General features: G+C 42.4%; 2 protein-coding genes across 2 annotated transcripts in view; both read left to right on the top strand.

Annotated features, from left to right (window-relative positions):
• Positions 1-492: 492 nt before the first annotated feature.
• On the top strand, positions 493-12,092 carry rab22a (RAB22A, member RAS oncogene family). Its single transcript, NM_001140722.1, is given in 7 exon segments — positions 493-783; positions 1,290-1,369; positions 3,694-3,775; positions 8,291-8,362; positions 8,959-9,065; positions 11,274-11,383; positions 11,621-12,092. Coding segments are annotated over 7 exon segments (588 nt in total). The 5' UTR covers positions 493-747; the 3' UTR covers positions 11,722-12,092.
• Positions 12,093-20,146: 8,054 nt separating this feature from the next.
• Positions 20,147-22,503, top strand: part of LOC106583688 (vesicle-associated membrane protein-associated protein B) — a 52,440-nt gene continuing 50,083 nt past the window's right edge. The window contains exon 1 of the mRNA XM_014168183.3: positions 20,147-20,440. Within this exon, the coding sequence (XP_014023658.1) occupies positions 20,383-20,440 (58 nt within the window). The 5' untranslated portion in view covers positions 20,147-20,382. The remainder of the gene's footprint in view (positions 20,441-22,503) is intronic.

Raw genomic sequence — 22,503 nt, 5'->3', positions numbered from 1 at the left:
CAAAGTCACTCCTTCGATACAAAGTAATTTCACAAGGTTGGAGTAATAAGCCGTTCAAATACTTAAGACATTTGGCCAAATCTAGGTTTTGCCAATAGATTTCGAGAAAATGAACAACTAAGGTATCAGTTTTCACTTCTCAAACCCCAGCCTGGTCTGTTTGGCAAGCGTTTCTGGAAATCTCGCGATGTTGCGCCTCTGGGTTTTGAAACTCCACAGCTGGCCTATTTGTCACAGATACAAAGACGAGTCACCTATCAATCTCTATGGCTTACAATCAACGTAGCCAAAACGACTTCCTGAAAGTACTTCCTGATGTTGTTTTTCAAGTAAAAAAAATTATTTAAACAATAATGTAGTTAAATATGTAGGAGATATACGTTGGGATTATTGCAAAGAACATAAAGAAAGCGCGTTGGCTTCATACATTTCTAAACTAAAAATAACCATGGAGTGTCACGTGACACGACATTGGACCGTAGTTCAAGATGGAGTCTGCGCCTTATTTTGTAGCTTTCCACCTACAGTAATCATAATATGGCAAATTATAGCATTGATTTTTAAAGTTCTGAGTTGGAGGAGTTCATTTTTCTTTGCTTCTCGTCAATCTGTACGGGATTTGAATATAGGTCTTTGATGAAAAGAGAGGTTATTTGCTAATAATCTGTCAACTGAAACATCTAGCTAGGTAGCAATCGGTTAAGTGGTTGGAATGTTCATAAACGTTCTATTAATTCGGAGATCGATATGACGCTGAGAGAGTTAAAGGTTTGCCTTCTTGGGGTAAGACAATCTGATTTGTATTCGTCTAACTATCTGTTAATTCAGATTGGAGTATGTCAAGTGACAGAAGCCACAGCAATGCTGCTAAAAGTTTTGTGCACCGTACTACCTAATATGTAGCTGACTAAACTCCCCTCCATGGCGAAGCAAGTTTCTGATGAATTCCACCAACGGAGTGGGGCAGATACCAGTTCGTCAGAAACTCCCTTGACCGTGGAGTTTAGTCCGTTAGATAATATTTAAATGACATGACTCTCTTTTACTCATCAGTAGTAGATTAGTAGTCCAGGCTAACGTTGATAAACATTACATGTGTATGTATTGCACAAGTGTTGCGAAATATTTGCATCATAGTAGTAGGAATATTTCTTCTTGAACCAATGGGGTATTCTCTTCAGATAATGATGTCATCCTGACTATGAGTAATGGTCTGTGTAGTCTTGGCAGTAACCGAGTATGGATGAATTGTAACATTCACTGAACTCCTTTTCCTTGTGATACTTCAGGACACTGGGGTTGGAAAGTCAAGCATTGTTTGGAGGTTTGTGGAGGACAACTTTGACCCCAACATTAATCCAACTATTGGGTAAGTTTTATATAGTCCTTCACCCACTGTAAATATTCTGGAAAGATGATTGCCTATCCTACAAGGTCCAACTGAAATTTGACTTACACTTTTAAACCCAACTGCTCCCAACCGCTCTGGAACAAATACCTGTACATACAGGTTTTGGAGAGGTGGGGGGGGGGGGGCACACTGGGTGCCCAGTGAGCTGTTGTGGGAAGTTAAGTGCCTTGCTTAAGGGTGCAATGGCAGGTAGGATTTGATTCCAGCAACCCTCTGGTTGCCAGCTCACTTCCCACCAGATTTTCCCCGTCGGATCCGGGATTTGAACTGGCAACCCTCCGGTTGCTGGCTTGCCTCTCTAACCTGCTGCCCCTTACTGTACTGCCTGCTAATGCATTGAGTAATACATTTAGAAAAATGCATGCACAGATTGGGATTTATTGGGAGTTGGTGTATGTGGAGGAGTAGGTGTTCTGTTCATGCTACATTCTCAGTGTTGTCATCCCAGTCTAATTAATTTATAGCCTGGCCCCAGATCTGTTTCTGCTATCATGTCAACTCATGATAGTGAGAGGCAAGGAGTTGACATGATCGCACAGATCTGGGACCAGGCTAATCAATGTATCACTTCTGTACTTTTTTTATAATGTGGTAAAAGGGTGAGCCTTATTGTACACTCAACAAAAATATAAACGCAACATGCAACAATTTCAACGATTTTACTGATTTACAGTAAGGAATAAGGAAATCAGTCAATTTAAATAAATAAATGAGGCCCTAATCTATGGATTACACATGACTGGGAATACTCATATACATCTGTTGGTCACAGATACCTTTAAAAAAAAGATGGGGGCTGGATCAGAAAACCAGTCAGTATCTGGTGTGATCATCGTTTACCTCATGCAGCATGACACATCTCCTTTGCATAGAGTTGATCAGGCTGTTGATTGTGGCCTGTGGAATGTTGTCCCACTCCTCTTCAATGGCTGTGAGAAGTTTCTGGATATTGGCAGGAACTAGAACGCGCTGTCATACACTTCGATCCAGAGTATCCCAAACATGTTCAATGGGTGACCTGTCTGGTGAGTATGCAGGCCATGAAAGAAATGGGACATTTTCAGCTTCCAGAAATTGTGTACAGATCCTTGCCACATGGGGCTGTGTATTATCATGCTGAAACATGAGGTGATGACGGCGGATGAATGGCATGACAATGGGGCTCAGGATCTCATCACGGTATCTCTGTGTATTCAAATTGCCATCGATAAAATGCAATTGTGTTCGTTGCTCATAGCTTATTCCTGCCCATACCATAACCCCACCGCCAACCATACCTCTTGCCCACACAACGCTATCTGCCATCTGCCCGGTACAGTTGAAACCAGGATTCATCCATGAAGAGCACACTTCTCCAGCGTGCCAGTGACCCTTCGAAGGTGATCATTTGCCCACTGAAGTCGGTTACGACGCTGAACTGCAGTCAGGTCAAGACCCTGGTGAGGATGATGAGCACGCAGATGAGCTTCCCTGAGACGCTTTCTGACAGTTTGTGCAGAAATTCTTACATTGTGCAAACCCACCGTTTCATCAGCTGTCAGGGTGACTGGTCTCAGATGATCCTGCAGGTGAAGAAGCTGGATGTGGAGGTCCTGGGCTGGCGTGGTTACACGTGGTCTGCGGTTATGAGGCTGGTAGGACGTACTGCCAAATTCTCCAAAATTACGTTGGAGGAGGCTTATGGTAGAGAAATTAACATTACATTCTCTGGCAACATCTCTGGTGGACATTCCTGCAGTCAGCATGCCAATTGCACACTCCCTCAACTTGAGACATCTGTGGCATTGTGTTGGATGGTGCACTTGTGTAATTATCATGCTGTTTAATCAGCTTCTTGATATACCACACCTGTCAGGTGGATGGATTATCTTGACAAAGGAGAAATGCTTCCTAACAGGGATGTAAACAAATGTGTGCACAACATTTGAGAGAAATAAGGTTTTTGTGCGTATGTACAATTTTATTTCAGCTCATGAATCATGGCATCAGCACTTTACATGTTGCATTTTATATTTTTGTTCAGTGTAATAAACTAGTGGTTCCCAACTCTGGTCCCCGAGTACCCCCAACAGTACAAATGTTGTATGTAGCCCCGGACAAGAACTCCTGATTCAACTTATCATCAGGCCCTCTTGAGTTGAATCAGGTACTGTATATTTGTCTGGGGTTGCGTCTGGAGTTGGGGGTAGTCAAGGACTGGAGTTGGGAAACACTGTATTAAACCATGTTAACATTATTTTGAAATGTGACTCGCATTGTATGGTTGTGTTTTTGTTTTCCAGGGCATCCTTCATGACAAAGACGGTGCAGTATCAAAACGAGCTTCACAAATTTCTCATCTGGGACACTGCAGGGCAAGAGAGAGTTAGTAATCTTCTATCTTTTACAATATATTTTTCTCCAGATTAAGTGGTCCCTGTTAGACATAGGCCTCGTTTGAATAAAAATGCATCCTTCATTCCTCACTTTACTGATCTCACAGGACGGGTAAAATCAACATATTGGAAGTATTGCTCTCACTGACCTATCCATTCAGATAAGAGATTACATCAAGAAAGGAAGGAAAGAAGAACACATTTCTAAGGAATTTGAACAGGGCCATAGAGGTCTATGTTAGGGCTCCCGAGTGGCGCATCGGTCTATGGCACTGCATCTCAGTGCAATAGGCGACACTACAGTCCCTGATTCGAATCCAGGCTGAATCACATCCGGCTGTGATTGGGAATCCCATAAGGCGGTGCACAATTGGCCTAGCGTCGTCCGGGTTTGGCCGGGGTAGGACGTCATTGTAAATAAGAATTTGTTCTTAACTGACTTGCCTAGTTAAATAAAAATAAATCAACATATTTTTTTAAGGCACACACTCGCAAGTGCAGTATGACATTGTACCTGATAGGGGGCGATATTTAGCTTACATTTAGCTGCCCCCACCAAAACATCCCCAGCTCTCTCATGCCTGCAGTCATTTCACAAGGCCCTTTCCTGTAGTTGAGTGGTAGGTTATGCTCTCATGATTTGTGCATTCTCAAGATCACTGCTGTCTGATTAATCTAGTAGATTTATATAGATATGTTCTAGCAACTTCTCTTTCCTCTCACTCTACCACAGCAAAGTTTCACTTTTCAGCTTTTAGTTACATCGATACTGTTTCATATTTCAATATTATTTTTGGAGGCTATTATATAGATATTTTAACTTCATGTATCGATTTGTAAAGTCGCGTTTTGTAAACTAGCGCTAGTCGGCTGTACCTGTGCCAAAAACGTTGGTATTTTTCATCCTCGAGCTTGTTCTCCATCTTCTTTTTAAATAGTGAGCCACTAGCATATTTTTCAGTACTTTTATTTTCATGACTGATCAAAACTCATTTTCTCATGGCTCTCTTGTCCCTCTGCAGCAGACATATAGTGAGCAATATGTTTAAAACATCAAATCGCAATATCGAACTGCAATACATATCATATTGACACCGAAGTATCAAGATAATACCGGATCGTGAGGTCCCTGGTAATTCCCAGCTCTATCATCTATGTGTACTGTGTCATTGGAGAGCACTCCACATTATGCTAAATCATGCCTTCCATGTGCATCGTCCTTTGAACAGTCAAGACGAGTGGCTCGTCAGCAGTCATAACGTGAGAGGCGAAAGTCTAGGGGCCACTCGCAACATGATCTGCTGGGATGTTAAATCTGGAATGCCTTGTAGCCCACACAGACAGACGACTGAAATAGATTATCTTTCAAAAGATGCACCACATGAGTAATATAAGACGGTGTAGAAACATATCATACAAGTATACTAATATACAAGAACTCTTCTGGAATACAGATCTGGAACCAGGTTAATATACAACAACTATTCTGGCTCCGGATGGGTTTGTGCCATATAGCCAACTTTCTATGGTCGTTATCGTAACAAACATGACGTTTGGCATGCTGTTTACGGTGGTGAGATAATGGTCTGTTCCTCTGTGTTGTGTTCTAGAGAGGGGTGGTGAGATAACAGGGTTTTGTCTTCTGTTCTTTGAGCTTGTCCAAGGGTGTGGCCTTATACAACGCTTAAATTAGATTTTCCCTTAAGATAAGACAGACTGTCTCTGCCTGCTCCCTGGTTCCAACTGATCCACAGCCACTCTCCCTGCCAGCTCTCCTGCTCTCTCTCTCTCTCTCTCTCTCTCTCTCTCTCTCTCTCTCTCTCTCGCTCTCTCTCTCTCTGGATAGGTATATTCAGGGTAGTGGTGAAACCCACACCATATTGCTGAGGCGTTCAGATCTACTCAGAGGGTAGAGCCAAAAGGAAGGGGTAGGGAACGATTTGGGACTCTCTCGCACACACACTCACTCCGTCTCTCCCAGTCTACCTAGTGTTCCACAGCTGTGAGTGAGAAGATGGGAACATTTATGGCCTGCTTGACTGTTGTTTTCCTTCATTGTGAGCTGCAGCTGCCTTGATTCGAAGCTGATCGCCTCTGGAGAAGTTGTGGTCGTCAGAACCAGTTTGTGTAAATAACAGTATTGGAGTTTGGTTGAGAGATTTAGTAGAAGCCGGTGGAGTGAGAGAGAGCTGTGATTAGGCTTCTACACAACCTCTGATGGCCTGGAGGGTGCATCATCTTAGCTGTGCTTGTCAACACCCCTGTCCAGAGACCTCCCATCTCACCATGCTGCTGCACAGAGAAGAAGCTGGGTTTCCCCTTTGCTCTCTGCATTCACTGGCATGGACGGGCACCTTTCATTGGGTGCCAGGCTCATAATTTCAGTAATTAATCTGCACACGTTTAGCAAAATAAGGGGTGCTTTTTTCTTCTTTTTTTTACAACTCCGGTGTGGCCGGATGTCTGGGCCCGTATCCACAAAGCCTCTCGAAGTAGGAGTACTGATTCAGGGCAGTTTCACCTTTTTTATCATAATGAAATAACATTATATGGACAGGTTGGGACCTGATCCTAGATCAGCACTTCTACTTTGAGACGCTTCGTGGATTCTAGCCCTCACTGCGAGAATGCTCTCTGGGCACACTTTGGAAGAGGACCACACAAGACTGGCTGTACTACGTCTAGCTACACATCGCTAGCCAGTCAGACAGGCAGCATCCCTTTCCGCCATCTGCCAAGTATCCCAAGTTGGACTCCCTCCGGTAGTCTCGGGGCCAGTAACAACTATAATTGCAAGGAATGTGTGCTTTTCCTGAGGTAACCGTGTCATTCCAAGCTGGGATAGTTTATTCCTTTTTATCATAAAGGAAAATGAGAATTGGCCCAGGTCGTGCCAAGTCAATGTTTGACTGGGATCACTCCTGTTTGTTTTAAAGCTAATCTCTTTATTTCATTAGCTAATAGATTACATGCCTATTATTCCTTTCATGTTTAAATATGCTAATTATGTTAGAAGATTTGTGTGGAAGATTATCCTAAGATGTAGGAGGACCTAGCTTAAATGGTAGCCTAACTTATGACGGGTGTGTTACCTTCCACTAGTCTGTTGCATCTTTTTTTGTTGTTGCTTCAAACAGTAGATGGTCTGAATACCATTCATTGTTACTTCTCAGTATATGTGATAACAATCATACCAAATTAAACATATGCTGCATTCCTTTTCAACAATATCAAAATACTTGTGTTCACCTAATTTGAAAGTGTGAGTCTGAAATTGATTGTGAATGAAGTTACTTTTATGCAGGTAATTTAGGCTATAGCCTGCACATTTTAGAGATATATATATGGGACTTGGTTTTGGTATTTGGACAAGAATGCTTAGGTTCGCATTTGGTGACAGCAGCCAGGTAAATTAAACCAAAGTATGGATCGCTGTTTCTCCTTGTCCAATAGTTGGGTGACCTATCCTTTTTAAGCTTGACAACAGGTTAAAAACAGTCATCGCCGAGATCTTTTGTATTTACCCATCCAGTGTAAGGAAAGGTCTGAAATATCCATTTGATTTAGAGTTCTATGAACACAGGCATATGCTAATTACGTTGGCATTTTCATGCCAGAACTCATAAGCTTTTGGAAAATATTATACCAGAAGAAATGGAGAACTGGCAAACATCAGGCAACTCCCCCCCCCCAACAATGGAATGGGAAATGCTGTAAGCTCAGCTTGTTTTTATTATGCAGGGTTTTGTGATCTACTGGGTGAAGACCAAATGTATAGTTCTCCATTAATATTAAATGGCTAACTGCTTTTGACACATTGTGCTCCTCTTTATCCTGATGCTTACCACATGTGAGTCCTCGGTGGAAAGGCTTGCCATACTTCCATGTAACAAAAGCCACTTGGCATATAGGCTTGGAACAGAATTCCTTTTGGGGTTTCAAAAAGGTCCATCGTTTCTCTTTGCTTAGTTTTACCCCTCCATTTTGAGTTGGATGTTTTATCTAATAAACCATTCAGGTAAAATGAAAAGTGAAGTAAGTTATGTAACGGTGATGAAATGTAACAGTATACGGCTTATTGAAGCTTGGGTAGTTTGTGACTGTAATGTTTTGGAAATGGGCGGTAGAATGGATTGCAATGCTATTTTGGTAGCCTTTGATTTTTCTCATGGATGTCCTATATAAACAATTACAAGCGATCTAGATACACAATCCTTGAAGATGAGCCAAAAAAATGGCCTTGACTTTTTCTTTAAAGCATAGCATCTCTTAGGATAAGTCATGTACTCTTACTTGAATTATGATCTACAGTACCACAAATGCATACATGGCCCCTTGACCTCACTATAACAGTGCAACCGGTTTGGCTGTAGATAAATCCCTGTTGAAAGCTTTAGAAAACCAACTATCTTCTCTGTCCAGAGGGACAGCCTCTTTATCTGAAGAATGGTTGCAGTCCATTACTCACCGTGCTCTTTCTCCACATCTCCCTGCTTTCCCATAGTTCCGTGCGTTGGCGCCAATGTACTACAGAGGCTCTGCGGCAGCCATCATTGTTTATGACATCACTAAAGAGGTAAAGTATTCCCTCGTTTCCCTCTGGTAACATGCTGTGATATGACATTTGTTTAGTTATTTCCTTTTTCTCAAATGTTTAAAAGGACACTGCACCACTCTTTTCCATATCATTCCTGTGATGTCATTTGCAAAATAATTAAGTGATTTTCAAAAGCTACGAGTTTTGGCTCTCTGCATCACAGATTTTTTTTCCCAAGATGACTCCCGACATTTTCTTATATTTTTTACCACAGAAAAAAAATCTCTAAATAGATTGACCTTTTGCAAAACACAGGTATCCATGCACAGAATGCTGCTGTCAACTGTAGGCAACTATGGGGGCCCACTGGTCACTGAGTCAAATGTAGGCATGTTCAGTAAACCTCTGATACTGGCCACTCTCACATTCCATGTGGAGAGAGGCACATCCATTTGTCTGCATGTCATGTTTACTTCTCTTATGTTTCATAAATGTTTAAACCACACACTCCCACACAGTCATGCGTTGCATAACATTTTCTCAAACTCAGACATCTTACAATACAAGATGTTTACTAGGCCTATATACTGTATACTATAAAGTTAGTAAGAATGGCTTGAACCGTTGTTTCTCAGGACTCGTTCCAGACGTTGAAGAACTGGGTGAAGGAGCTTCGTCAGCACGGCCCGCCCAACATCGTGGTAGCCATCGCTGGCAACAAGTGTGACCTGTCCGATGCCAGGTAAATAAATCCCTCATGTCCCCCAGGAAGACATGGGTTGCGTCCCAAATGGCACCGTATTCCATATATAGTGCACTACTTTGGTCCAAGTCAAAAGTAGTGCACTATATAGGGAACAGGGTATCATTTGGGACACAGACATTGGTTTATTGTTACAAATCAGCAGCATGGCTTCCATACTCTCATTTTACCAGACGACTCGCTGAATTGTTGACACGAGATTTGCTTGTGCTACATTTTCTAATGAAAGTTAAAAGACTCGTCCACGCTTTGTTTGGCAAGGGACGTCATCGGCTGAGCCAAGCGTATATCTTAACTTTCGGCTCCAACAATTTGAACTTACTGAGGAACGGTAACAAGCGGCCGATACAGCTCTCTGCTGGAGATACACTTCTTCCAGTTTACCTAATGTCACTCAAACATGCTGGCTTTAGATGAGAGGACTCTTTAACTACTAGAGTAGCTTCATTTGCATTGAAGCAATGGAGAGAACTGATGCTTGAAAATCGATGACATTTTTTCCCGTCTACCATCCATTAATATTACCGTAATTTCCGGGCTATAAGCCGCAACTTTTTTCCCAGCTTTGAACCTCGCGGCTTAAAACAATGACGTGGCTAATATATGGATTTTTCCCGCTTTCAAATTTTTTCTCTCCAAAAAAACACATTCTGTGACGTGCTCAGTTTTTTGGTGGCATGAAGCTTTCATTAGACCAATGAAATTGCCGAACGGGTTAAGGTCAAACAACTTTTTTGTTTACTGTTTAGATTAAATCGAGCGCTCTCAAACTTCCCATCATTCTGATTACGGTAGTCATTTTGTCACCCTCATCATGGCAAAGACACAGAGAAATGCATATGATGCAGCTTTCAAGTTGAAGGCGATTGATCTGGCTGTTGGAAGAGGAAATAGATCTGCTGCACGGGAGCTTGGTCTTAATGAGTCGATGATAAGACGTTGGAAACAGCAGCGTTAGGAATTGACTCAGTGCAAAAAGACAACTAAAGCTTACTGCTAATTATTTTGTTTTTGTTACAAGCCTTGTTTCGTTAAAGACTGTGTAAAGTTAATTTGTTTCAATGTACCGGTAGGCACCTGCGGCTTATAGACATGTGCGGCTTATTTATGTTCAAAATAATATATATATTTTTTAATTCAGTGGGTGCGGCTTATATTCAGGTGCGCTCAATAGTCCGGAAATTACGGTAGTCGTAATTGACAATCTAAGCAGTTGTTAGAAATGACTGTACATGGAAATGTTATACAGCACAGGTCTGGTTCAAAAAGAGAAACATGGATATGCTATTGTTTGCAGTTGGGAGTGGACTCCTGTGGAAACAGAGCTTACGATGCTTGTTCTCCTCCATGTAGTCCATTGTACTAAGATGAGCATTAGCTGGATTGAATGACAGAACAGTAGCACTGGGGGAAGCCTCATGCGACACAAGAAGTCTAGCAGAGATGAGCACTGTGATACTGGTGGGGTGGTGCCACCTTGGGTCCCATTCTCTGTTTATGTCCCTGTTGGGTTCATCTCATGTTTGAATGGGTGTGTCCTCGTGCCTCTTTCTCATCTGCACTGATGTGAAACAACTAGACAGGCTGATGTGAATTCTTGGCTCACGTCCACCATATTGCTCTGGCCTATCCTGCACCTCTCTTTACTATTGAGATGCACCCATATAAATCCCCATTAAAAAGCTGTCTGTTTAAGCTAGAGATATTTGTTTTTGCATTGGATGTGTCTCAAGAGTGTGCAAAGCTGTCATCAAGGCAATGGATGGCTACTTTGAAGAATCTCAAATATACAATATATTTTGATTTAACACTTTTTTGGTTACTACATGACTCCATATTTGTTATTTCATAGTTTTGATGTCTTCACTACTATTCTACAATAGAGAAAATAGGGGGTTAAAAACATGTAATTAAAAAAAAAAAAATGTTTCCTGATCTTGCTTATATCTCTGATAAAGGACAGACACTTCAGAACAAAACTTCCATTAGATTTTTTTGGGGGGGACTATCTTTTGTTCCATGTAGTGAATCTGTTATTCAATGCGTTCGTATGGGCTAATAACAGCAAGACACAAAATATATATATATATATTTTTTTTTGATACTTCGAGTGGTCTTAAAATTCTAAATCAAATAGCTGTTAGTCTGTTACTGGTTAAGACTTGAACACACCCGTGTCTTTTATAGGGAGGTCTCGGAGAAGGATGCCAAGGACTATGCTGACTCCATCCACGCCATCTTTGTCGAGACCAGCGCCAAGAACGCCATTAACATCAATGAGGTCTTTATAGAGATAAGTAAGTGTGTTTTGTTTTCACTAGCTTTTGGGGGCATCCAATCTTTTAGGCCAAATTTATGCTTTATGGCATACCACGTTTATTACTAGTGGTGTACAATGGCTGAAATTGTCCTTGTTTATTTAAGTGTACCAAGCAATATTGTGTGAGCTTCTGTTGATGTTCCTATTTTAACCAATGGTTTATGGGTGTAATGTTGTTTTTTGTCCCCCTTGCACATTTTGTTCCCGCCTGCAGGTCAACGAATCCCTGTCCTAGATGCAGGGGGAGGGGCTGCAGGGAATGGCTTCAAACTGCGCCGGCGGCCCTCAGAGACCCGCACCCGGACCTGCTGCTGATGCTGCCAGTGAACCCTGACCTTAGTCCCACATTGACCCTTGACCCCTGACCCTTCTTTGCTTGCAGCCTCCATAATCCCCCCTAACCACAGACCTGTGTCATAGAGGCCTGGGAGCTGCAAATGCCACTCCTCCATTGGGAAACGCTGATTACTACCGCCATTGCATCCTGCATCTAATGCTACACTGTAAAGAGAGAGCAGCCGAGCAAATTACAATTCACTGGGATATATGACCATATCTCATCTTTCTATGCGGCTAACTTTGGCTTAGTTATTGTGAAGCTGTAATCTTGTGTTTTTAATGCCTATCCGGAGCTCAAAAGGTTAAAATGAAGTCAACAGCCTTTTAAAGGCGCTGTATTTGTCTACATTTGTTGTACATTTGTCGTACATCTGCATTTGTCATGCAGCATTTACAGTGACATGACCTCTGCAGAAGTCAGGGCATTTATTATTCTTGCTGTTAACCGAGCAGCACAGAGCTGTTGTGAAGGAAGTTGTCAAGGCAGTGATTTTGTGTTTATGCAGGACCACCCGCCCTCACCTACCATCAACCAATCATGTCACTGCGGAGTTATACGGAGCCCTCCGTATTGTTACAAAATTTGAGATGCGCACGGCGATGTGGTATGGAGCTGAATTGCGTCACACTATCCATATGGTGCATCCGACTACATTTTTGGATCAAGCATAAGTTGGATCTCAGTATTTAGCCTTTCGGTTCGCCAAGTAGGTCTATGGAAGCTATCCTTTAGGTTCGCCAAGTAGGTCTATGGAAGCTATCCTTTAGGTTCGCCAAGTAGGTCTATGGAAGCTTTCCTTTAGGTTCGCCAAGTAGGTCTATGGCAGCTACCCTTTAGGATCACCAAGTAGGTCTATGGCAGCTATCCTTTAGGATCGCCAAGTAGGTCTATGGCAGCTATCCTTTAGGATCGCCAAGTAGGTCTATGGCAGCTATCCTTTAGGATCGCCAAGTAGGTCTATGGCAGCTATCCTTTAGGATCGCCAAGTAGGTCTATGGAAGCTATCCTTTAGGATCGCCAAGTAGGTCTATGGAAGCTATCCTTTAGGTTCGCCAAGTAGGTCTATGGCAGCTACCCTTTAGGATCACCAAGTAGGTCTATGGCAGCTACCCTTTAGGATCACCAAGTAGGTCTATGGCAGCTATCCTTTAGGATCGCCAAGTAGGTCTATGGCAGCTATCCTTTAGGATCGCCAAGTAGGTCTATGGCAGCTATCCTTTAGGATCGCCAAGTAGGTCTATGGCAGCTATCCTTTAGGATCGCCAAGTAGGTCTATGGCAGCTATCCTTTAGGATCGCCAAGTAGGTCTATGGCAGCTATCCTTTAGGATCGCCAAGTAGGTCTATGGCAGTCTCACCCCCCTCCTTGCTTTGTTCACTTCATCCTCCCATTTTCCAGATCTGTGGCTTGTCCAAGCCTATGGCACCAGATTCCTATATGGCTCTGGTCAAAAGTAGTGCACCTTATACACTGAGTGTACGAAACATTAAGAACACCTTCCTAATATTGAGTTGTCAGCCTCATTTCGTCGGGGCATGGACTCTACAAGGTGTCAAGCGTTTCACAGGGATGCTGGCCCATGTTGACTTCAATGCTTCCCACAGTTGTGTCAAGTTGGCTGGATGTCCTTTGGTTGGTGGACCATTCTTGATACACACCGGAAACTGTTAAGCGTGAAAAACCCAGCAGCGTTGCAGTTCTTGACACAAACCGGTGCACCTGGTACCTACTACCATACCCTGTTCAAAGGCACTTCAATCTTTTCTCTTGCCCATTCACCCTCTGAATGGCACACCACAGGAGGTTGGTGGCATCTTAATTGGGAGGACAGGCTCGTGGTAATGACTGGAGCGCTATCAGTGGAATGGTATCAAATACATTAAACACATGGTCTCCAGGTCTTTGATGCCATTCCATTTGCTCCATTCCGACCGTTATTATGAGCCGTTCTCCCCTCAGCAGCCACCACTGTGGCACACATGGACAATCCATGTCTCAAGGCTTAAAAATCCTTCTTTAACCTGTCTCCTCCCCTTCATCTACACTGATTGAAGTGGATTTAACAGATGACATCAATAAGGGATCATAGCTTTCACCTGGTCATTCTCTGTCATGGAAAGAGCAGGTGTTCCTAATGATTTGTCCACTCAGTATAGGGAAATGGGGTACCATCTGAGAGGAATCCTACATCTGTCCTGTCCTTGAAGCTTTTTTTGCGTGAATTGTCCTCGAGTGGTCCAAATCCACAGCAGTTGCTATGGTTTTCCCAAGTTGTAAGCGCTCCCCTCCCTGCCTTTTTTATGTCTTGTAATACTTCTGAAAAGTTAACACAGATTTTATTTCCATTCTTATCTTGTAAACCTCTACACGGGTCATGCCATCATTGGGTCTGCAGAATGCAGTGCTTTTTCTCTTGCAACAACCACATGATCTATTTTCCAACAGGAGACTAAATGAATGTTCTATTTGAAGAGTTAAATTGTGCTAATGTAAAAGAAGTCATTGTTCGATTTTATTTTTCTTCCCAAATTTAAGAAGAAACGTCCCCAACTCTAACTCTTGTGAACCAGGTAGATGAGTCAGAGGTGCGTGATGGGAAGTGTAGTTGTGTAGTCTGTTACTTTTTAATGACCCTCACACAGTGCTTTGCAGCACAGGGCCAAGGCAGGTGTTTGCCAAACCGTTTGAGAAACGGTAATGAAAATCCCTAATAGGAGTAATGTGGTCTTTTTTTATCATGTTGTTTCTCCATTACAATTTCAGTGCTCGTCAATATCGTTGTCTCTCAGTGACTGCTTTAGCCTTGACACTTTGGATGGAAAATGGGTTTGATAAAGGGGATGGTAACTTGGCTGGTTGATGGTTACCACCGAAAAGGAGTCATTTTAAGGCCTCGTCTCTTTGAGGGCCAGGCTGTTTGAGTGCTGACAAGACTAGCAGTCACCAAGTGTGCGGTTATGATAACTGCTCACATTTTCCACTTTAATAGTTGCTAAAATGAGCCAATCGCTGAAATTCTGTAAATTAATTTATTTCCCCGGAGTGCTTGGAGTATACTGCCAGCCCTTTTACAGTGTTCATTGCATTTCAATGTTTTTGAAATTGCATTTTAACTGTTTGTGTTAGTTGGCAACCCCGTCCGTCTGCGATCCCTCACAGTTTTTTTTTTTTGTTTTGTTATGACCGTTTTACAGGAGAGTGATTTTGTGAGGTCCTGCCAATTCTTTAATTGTCCCTTTAAAAAAAAAATGTTTCATCGTTCTTTTTCTCATTCCTTTACAGAATAAGCACTGGCTCGCACGTCCAACATAGTTTTACTACCTGGCCAGAGATAAAAAAAGGACCATATCTGGAAACTGGACTTGTTCTAAGAAGAACAAGTCGACACTCTTTAGATCTTTCTAAAGAAAAGGTTTCCCGCAGAGAACCAGGCACAGCTTTCCATTGACATGCTGACCCGCTGATGAACCGTGCTCTCTTTTCAATTCCAAATGATGGGCTCTACTCCGGGGATCTGTTCCATTCGTTCCCCTTGCTCCTTCTTTCTGCTGCTGGCTGCCTTCACTACGCTGTGAAGCAAGCAATTAAGGAAAGCTTGAATATGGTGTGGATCTGGAACACCTTGTCCAAAAATACAAAGAGAAGCGATGAAGGAACACTGAGCAACGTGTTCACGCTGTTGTCTTAAATTGCTCCTCTGTGTAGTACAGTAATGTAAAGTCTCACATTTTAGTTCTTGACCTATTGCCATTTGACAGGCAATTTAGGGATAATGCCTAGCACAGAGCGGTCCATGTAATTGTTCCCCTTTCCTTTTGATTTCCTCCTAGTGTCTTTCCCTCTTGCCGAAAACACGTGAATGGGCCACATTTAACACCAGTTGAAGACTGCCCCCCCCCCCCCCACCTCTAGCTGTAGTCTGGCCAGCCTGCCTCTAGCTGTAGTCTGGCCAGCCTGCCTCTAGCTGTAGACTGGCCAGCCTGCCTCGAGCTGTAGACTGGCCAGCCTGCCTCGAGCTGTAGACTGGCCAGCCTGCCTCGAGCTGTAGACTGGCCAGCCTGCCTCGAGCTGTAGACTGGCCAGCCTGCCTCGAGCTGTAGACTGGCCAGCCTGCCTCGAGCTGTAGACTGGCCAGCCTGCCTCGAGCTGTAGACTGGCCAGCCTGCCTCTGAATTGTCTGTCCTTTCTCGTAATGTGTGCATTTGTCCACTTCCTTTCATGGATTTAAAGGAAATTACTGGTTTAAGAAATATGATGGAAAGACTCTCTCTGTATACAGTGGACACCAATCTAACCCAACGCTTTTAAATGAGCGGGGAGGAGTACACAATTGCACACTTTTTAAGGGATAGGAGGGATAATTGTGTTTCAGAGTGGGTCTCTTGAGGTGAAGTTGTCTTAAAGGGGCTTTTGTCTTTTCCATTATAATCAGTGCTGATGGGGAGGTGTGTTAATAGCAGGGTTGACTGTAATGTTCTTCAGGATATTTTTTTTAACAACCATGTCAGTGCAATAATTGTCTTTATGGCAAGGGTTACTAAAATGTGACAAGAATTTTTAGGGATCAAGAAGATCTAGTTTAAAGTTTTGTCACATGCACAAGTACAGTGAAAAGCTTGACTTGCACGCTCTACCCAACAGTGCAGTAATCAATATCAAAATAGTATAACTCATTTTTTTATATGTGTGTGTGTGTGTGTGTGTGTGTGTGTGTATATACTGAACAAAAAATATAAACGCAACGATTTTACTGAGTTACAGTTATAAGGAAATCAGTCAATTGAAATAAATTCATTAGGCCATAATCTATGGATTTCACATGACTGGTTAGGGACACAGCCATGGGTGAGCCTGGGAGGGCATAGGCCCACCCACTTGGGAACCAGGTCCAGCCAGTCGGAAGAAGTTTTTTTTCTTTTTCCCCACCGAAGTGCTTTATTGCAGACAGAAATACTCCTCAGCAAGCCCCCCCCCCCCCCCCGTCAATCCCGCAGGTGAAGAAGCTGGATGTGGAGGTCCTGGGCTGGCGTGGTTACAGGTGGTCTGTGGTTGTGAGGCTGGTTGGACGTACTGCCAAATTCTCTAAAATGAAGGAGGCGGCATATGGTAGTGAAATTAACATTAAATTCTCTGGCAACAGTTCTGGTAGATATCCCCGCAGTCAGCATGCCAATTGCAAGCTCCCTCAATTTGAGACATCTGTGGCATTGTGTTGTGACAAAACTGCACATTTAAGTGGCCTTTTGTCCCCAGAACAAGTTGCACTTGTGTAATGATAATGCTGTTTAATCAGCTTCTTGATATGCCACACCTGTCAGGTGTATGGATTATCTTGGCAAATGAGAAATGCTCACTAACAGGAATGTAGACAAATTTCTGCACAAAATTTGAGATATAAACTTCTCGTGCATATGGAAAATCTGCGATCTTTTATTTCAGCTCATGAAACATGGGACCAACACTTTACATGTTGCGTTTATATTTTTGTTCAGTGTAATAAAGAAAACACATGGCCAGGGGTTAGAAGCTGATGATGTCTGTTTGTCTGAGCCTTGATGGACCAGTATCATCTTCTCAGTCACCGCCTGGCATGTACGTCCTGGATGGCTGGGAGCTCACCCGCAATGATGAGCTGGAACGGTCCGTACCACCCTCTGTAGGGCCTTCCGGTCGAGGGCGGTGTAGTTGCTATATCAGACGCTTATACAACCAGTCAGGATGTTCTCGATGGTGCAGCTGTAAAAGTTCCTAAGGATCTGATGGGCTATGCCAAATCATTTCAGCCTCCAGAGGGAGAAGAGGCACTGCGGTGCCTTCTTTACGACTATGCTGTTGTAGGAGGACAATGATAAGTCTTCAGTGATGTAGACACAGGAACTTGAAGCTCTTGACCCTCTTCACTGCAGTCCCGTTGATGGGGCCCCTCTTTCCTGAATTCCAAGATCAGCTCATTGGTCTTGCTGACATTTAGGGCGAGGTTGTTGTGCTGACCTCTTCCCTGTAGGGTTTCCCAAATGCGGTCCTTGGGACCACAAGGGGTGCAAGTTTTGGTTTTTGCCCTAGCACTGCACAGCTGATTAGTTGATTATTTTGATAATCAAGTTTTGATCATTTAAATCAGCTGTGTAGTGTTAGGGCAAAAACCAGAATGTGCACCCCTTGGGGTCCCAAGGACCGAGTTTGGGAAGCGCTGCTGTAGGCTGTCTCATCGTCATTGGTGATCAGGCAGACCACAGTCGTGTCGTTAGCAAACTTGATGATGGAGTTGGAGGCGAGCAATGAGTACAGGAGGGGGCTAAGCACACACAGTTGGGGGGGGGGGGCCCTGTGTTGAGGGTCAGCTTGTTGGGTGTGTTGTTGCCTAACCTCACCACCTGATGTCAGTCTGTCAAGAAGTCCAGGATTCAGTTGCATAGGGAGGTGTTCAGTCCCAGGGTCCTGAGCTTGGTGACGAGCTATAATATGCTTACATGTTACTTTTAGTGATTGATTACGTTTTGAGCTTCTGATCATCAATTATTCAAAAGGCCTTTAAAAAATACAATGTTTATGGTTGTGGCTTTTAAGTGTTCCTCAATGATTTCCACTTGAAATGATATCGTAGTTAGCCAGGACAGTGCATTTATTAAAAAGGGAAATGTATTTCTAGTACTTTACAACTGCACTTTCAGATGAAATATTTGTGTACCTTAACTTTTAGGTATATTATTGCTGATTATTTTGCCGCCATTGTAATTACCTTTTTTCTGCAGCAAACCTATCTGAAAAAATATTAACCAGACAAGTCCCAATACGTCTTGTACTGTTTGTTTGAGTAAATCAACTTCTTTCATAGCCTTTGTAATGGCATTGCATCATATGCCTTTGTATTCCAGCAATCATTATTTTACAGTATGACTTTTTATTTTGCTCTCTCTCTTTGTAGAAGATGAGGCAGCTTCTTCTCTGTGACATTTAAAATGTAATTTCAATAACACACATCACAATTCCATTGCTCACATTTGTTCTAATGCTTAACAGTTGGAAATGTAGATATTTGTAACATAAATAACAACAGTGTAATGTCTAAGTGTTACTGATTTATGTCTGGTGTGTGATAAGATAAAGTTACTGAATTTGACATATATGCAGCATTAGAGTGCTAAGGGCCTATCATAGAAAGACAACCAGTTGCAGTAATCATTTTTGGGAAAAATACCAACAGTCTTAGGCTGGTCCTGAGAGATTTTGCAGCAACACATTATGTGAATTGTCTTATTCGATGTAGATGCCACCAAACATGCACACAAATCAATGACTATTTAGCCTGTAAGGTTGAATATAATGTATGTTACATTGTCTGAGATGCTAGACCAGGCATAGATCTACACATGTATAGTAACTCCACCACCTCTTTGTCATATTTAGCTTTCATACTTGTCATATTGACTGTAAACAATAACAAAACAAGAGTCTGAAATGTGTTAGCAGTGTTTGTTGAATGTCTAAAAGGGAATTGTCAAGCAGTTTACTAATAAATAAATAAAAATATTGAAGGAAGGTGTGTGTGTGAGTGGGATACTGTCTGCTGGGCTGGGCTGTGAATATCTCTGGTCCAGGGTGTTGGTGCACATTCCCCTTCTAAGTTAAGAGGTACAGGTACTAACGACTTGGACCAGAGGTACCTTGGAGGCTGTGTGCTTATGTGTCAGGGAGATAAAATGACAGTGGTGTTATGTAATTGGTCCTCTTGCACCAGTGACAGTTAGCCTTCTGGTTATTTATTTATATATATATATATATATATATATATATATATATATATATATATGGTGTGTGTGTGTGTGTGTGTGTGTGTGTGTGTGTAATACATGACACTTCAGGCATGTGTATCACTGGGATAGGATTCCATGCTGCACTTTGAATAGTGCTGAGGATGCAGAACGTTCACCTGACAACCTCAACACTCCAGCACTGGGGTCAATCATGTTAGTTATTTCAAGTAAACCTGTGTGTCACATGCATGTTATAAAGTGACAGGGTGATACATGAATAGGTGCACAACAGGGCTGTGTATTGGGACTGGGACTTTTCCCACTTTTGCAGATATGGTCTACAGAAACAAATGTATATCCTTTTATTGGGTCAATACTTTATCAAAGTGATTTTTTTGTTATTGTTGTCAATTTGCACTTGCCTGAAACTGTACAGGATTAACAGGAATTACATTATAGGTCGTTAGAAATGCATGATGTATGGCAGTAATTATAAGAGGCCATAACACTGTGATAACATGATACATAAGAAGGTCCTGAGAAAGATTGATGACCATGAGACACCTGTCCCTCCCTCCCAGGCTTAGGTGTCCCAACTCCCAAGCTTTGCCCGGACTCCGTCTCGCATCACCTCTTCACTCCTCGTTGAGTGGCTATGCAGGGGCTGTGACGTTGCACAAAGCCTCTCTCTCACTCCTTTCTTGCTGCATCACAACCGCCGCTAGTAGCTCCCTGGCTATTTGCACTGACCGGGGGACAGGATAATCGCATAGCTAATTAGCATAATAATAACTCTAAAGATAACACTAGCTAACATCACCACAACAGGAGTAATCTACGGAAACGATTTACATTGAGCTATCCCCTTGGAACCGCTGGGACATGGCCAGGCAAGATCAGGTCCTGCTCTTGGAGCCACAGCACGAACTGAAATTCCGAGGTAAGAGACTACTGAGGAGGGGAGGGCCCAGCTCTGAAGGGAGGGGGGAGCCATTTTTGTGAGTGGGGTAGTTAGTAACAGGCCCATTTAATAAGGAGGGGGCCATATGCCCATTCATTTGTAAAATAACAGTGAGCTAGGGAGGAGAATAATTTCAAACGACTGGTTGGCATATTTTCTGGCAGCGTACACAGCCTTTCCTGAACATTAACCTGTGCTTGCTAGCTAGCTAGCTAGCTAGCTATTCCTGCAGCTCCCTGACAAGTCTTTACTGCTAATAATGTCGAGTTGACCTTCTAGTAACGTAAGGTAACTAGTTAGCTGGTAGCTAGCCTAGTAATGTTAGTGCGTTATGTTTTACGTGCATTGTGCAATATCGTTCCAGTAATTTAGGCGAGTCAGTCTGTTTATTATTGTGCTAGCTATGTTTCAAGCACAATGTCAAAATACAATTACTGGTTGAATGCAGCTATTATCGTTCATGCCCGACGACAATCATGTCTGTGTAATTATGAGCTAACAATGAATAGCAACTGATTGCCCCCCAACATGCATGTTGCAAGCATCATGATAGGTAGCTAACGTAAACTAATTTGTCTAGTTTGCTAGCTAGCTAGTTACTGTAATTAGCTAGCTAGCGGTTAGTCTAACCGTTTGCAAGATGGAACTGGGCATTAAATACTAGCTAACGTTAGCTATATAGCTATCTGGCGGTTCTTCTCATCAGTTGGCAAGTGTTGTTCATGACCAGGTGTGGAAAGCAGCAATATGGGTCAGGATACCATATGGACACTTTGTACTGGGCATCCTAAGAATTACAATGTGTCAAGTTAGTTAAATATTCATTTATTGACCCAACTCAATAGGCTACGTTCCCTGAAGCATTATCACAATGTAACATTAGGCCATTTTTGAGATAGAAAATAATAAATAGCCTTTCATCTGTGTTTGTTGAATTATATATAGGGTCTTTCCAAAGTAATTTGAGATGCCCTATTGCCTTGTCAAGCCAATATAATCCATTGCTTAAAGGTGCAATATGCAGAAATTGCTCTGTCATTTCCTGGTTGCTAAAATTCTAGTACTTCACCTAATTTCAGTTTATGTGACAAAACAAGCAACGTGTAGAGAATCATTGTACCATCTAAACTGCTGTGAAATATATTTTCAATAACCACAAATATTGTATTTTCAGCTGTTTTTAAAGCTGGTTTACAAAAATGAAAGTAAGCGATGCAAAAACTAAACTTAAGAAAGGGAAACATAAATAGAGCACAAAGAACAGATCTACCACTTCTTAGACTTGCGTTCAATGAGAGACAGATCTATAACTCACATTTCTATGTGAATTTGGTTGGGTCCCAGGGAAAGTTAAAGCAGCTTTAAACTGCACTGCTTGTTGTGAAGGTAGCCCTTTTATTTGTCTTGGCTCATTGCAAACAAACTGAGCCCACTAATTGATAACTACGAGAAATAGGTTTACCTCAAGGAAATCCCAAGCCACACAGGCCAGTACAGGGGTTCCCAAACTGGGGTTCATAGGCCCCAGGAGGTCTGCAAGGGGCTTTCAGGGTATTCAGCAAAGTGACAGAAATAACTAAAATGTCAAGACTTCTGTTAGGTAAAATCACAATCATAGGTATTCTCTCATATAAGCCTGATATTGTAGTTTTTGTTATTTACGGGGCCTCAACATTAACAAGTTGGGGAACCCAGTGCTAGCAGGCCTACAAAATCATTGTCAATATAGAGCAGGAATGTGCAACTAGTGCCCCTTTTGTAGGTTCGTGGATCAATTTCCCCCAAAATGTATATTATTTGTATTTTTCAGGGGAAGGTATTCTACTAGAATAGGTGCAATTCTAAGATTTGGTTCTGCATCAGCAGCTTTCTCTCATTATCTTATCTTATGAGATGAGTAATGCAAGATATGGAAACATTTATTCAAGTGCATTATTAAAGTGACTAGTGATCCATTTATTAAAGTGGCCAATGATTTCAAGTCTATGTGGGCAGCAGACTCTCTGTGTTAGTGATGGCTGTTTAACAGTCTGAAGGCCTTG

Source organism: Salmo salar, chromosome 22, assembly GCF_965601325.2.
Source record: "Salmo salar chromosome 22, fSalSal1, whole genome shotgun sequence".
NCBI classification, from domain to species: Eukaryota; Metazoa; Chordata; class Actinopteri; order Salmoniformes; family Salmonidae; genus Salmo; species Salmo salar.
Note: the sequence above shows the minus strand (reverse complement) of the source record. Positions and strands in the feature narration are given on the sequence as shown.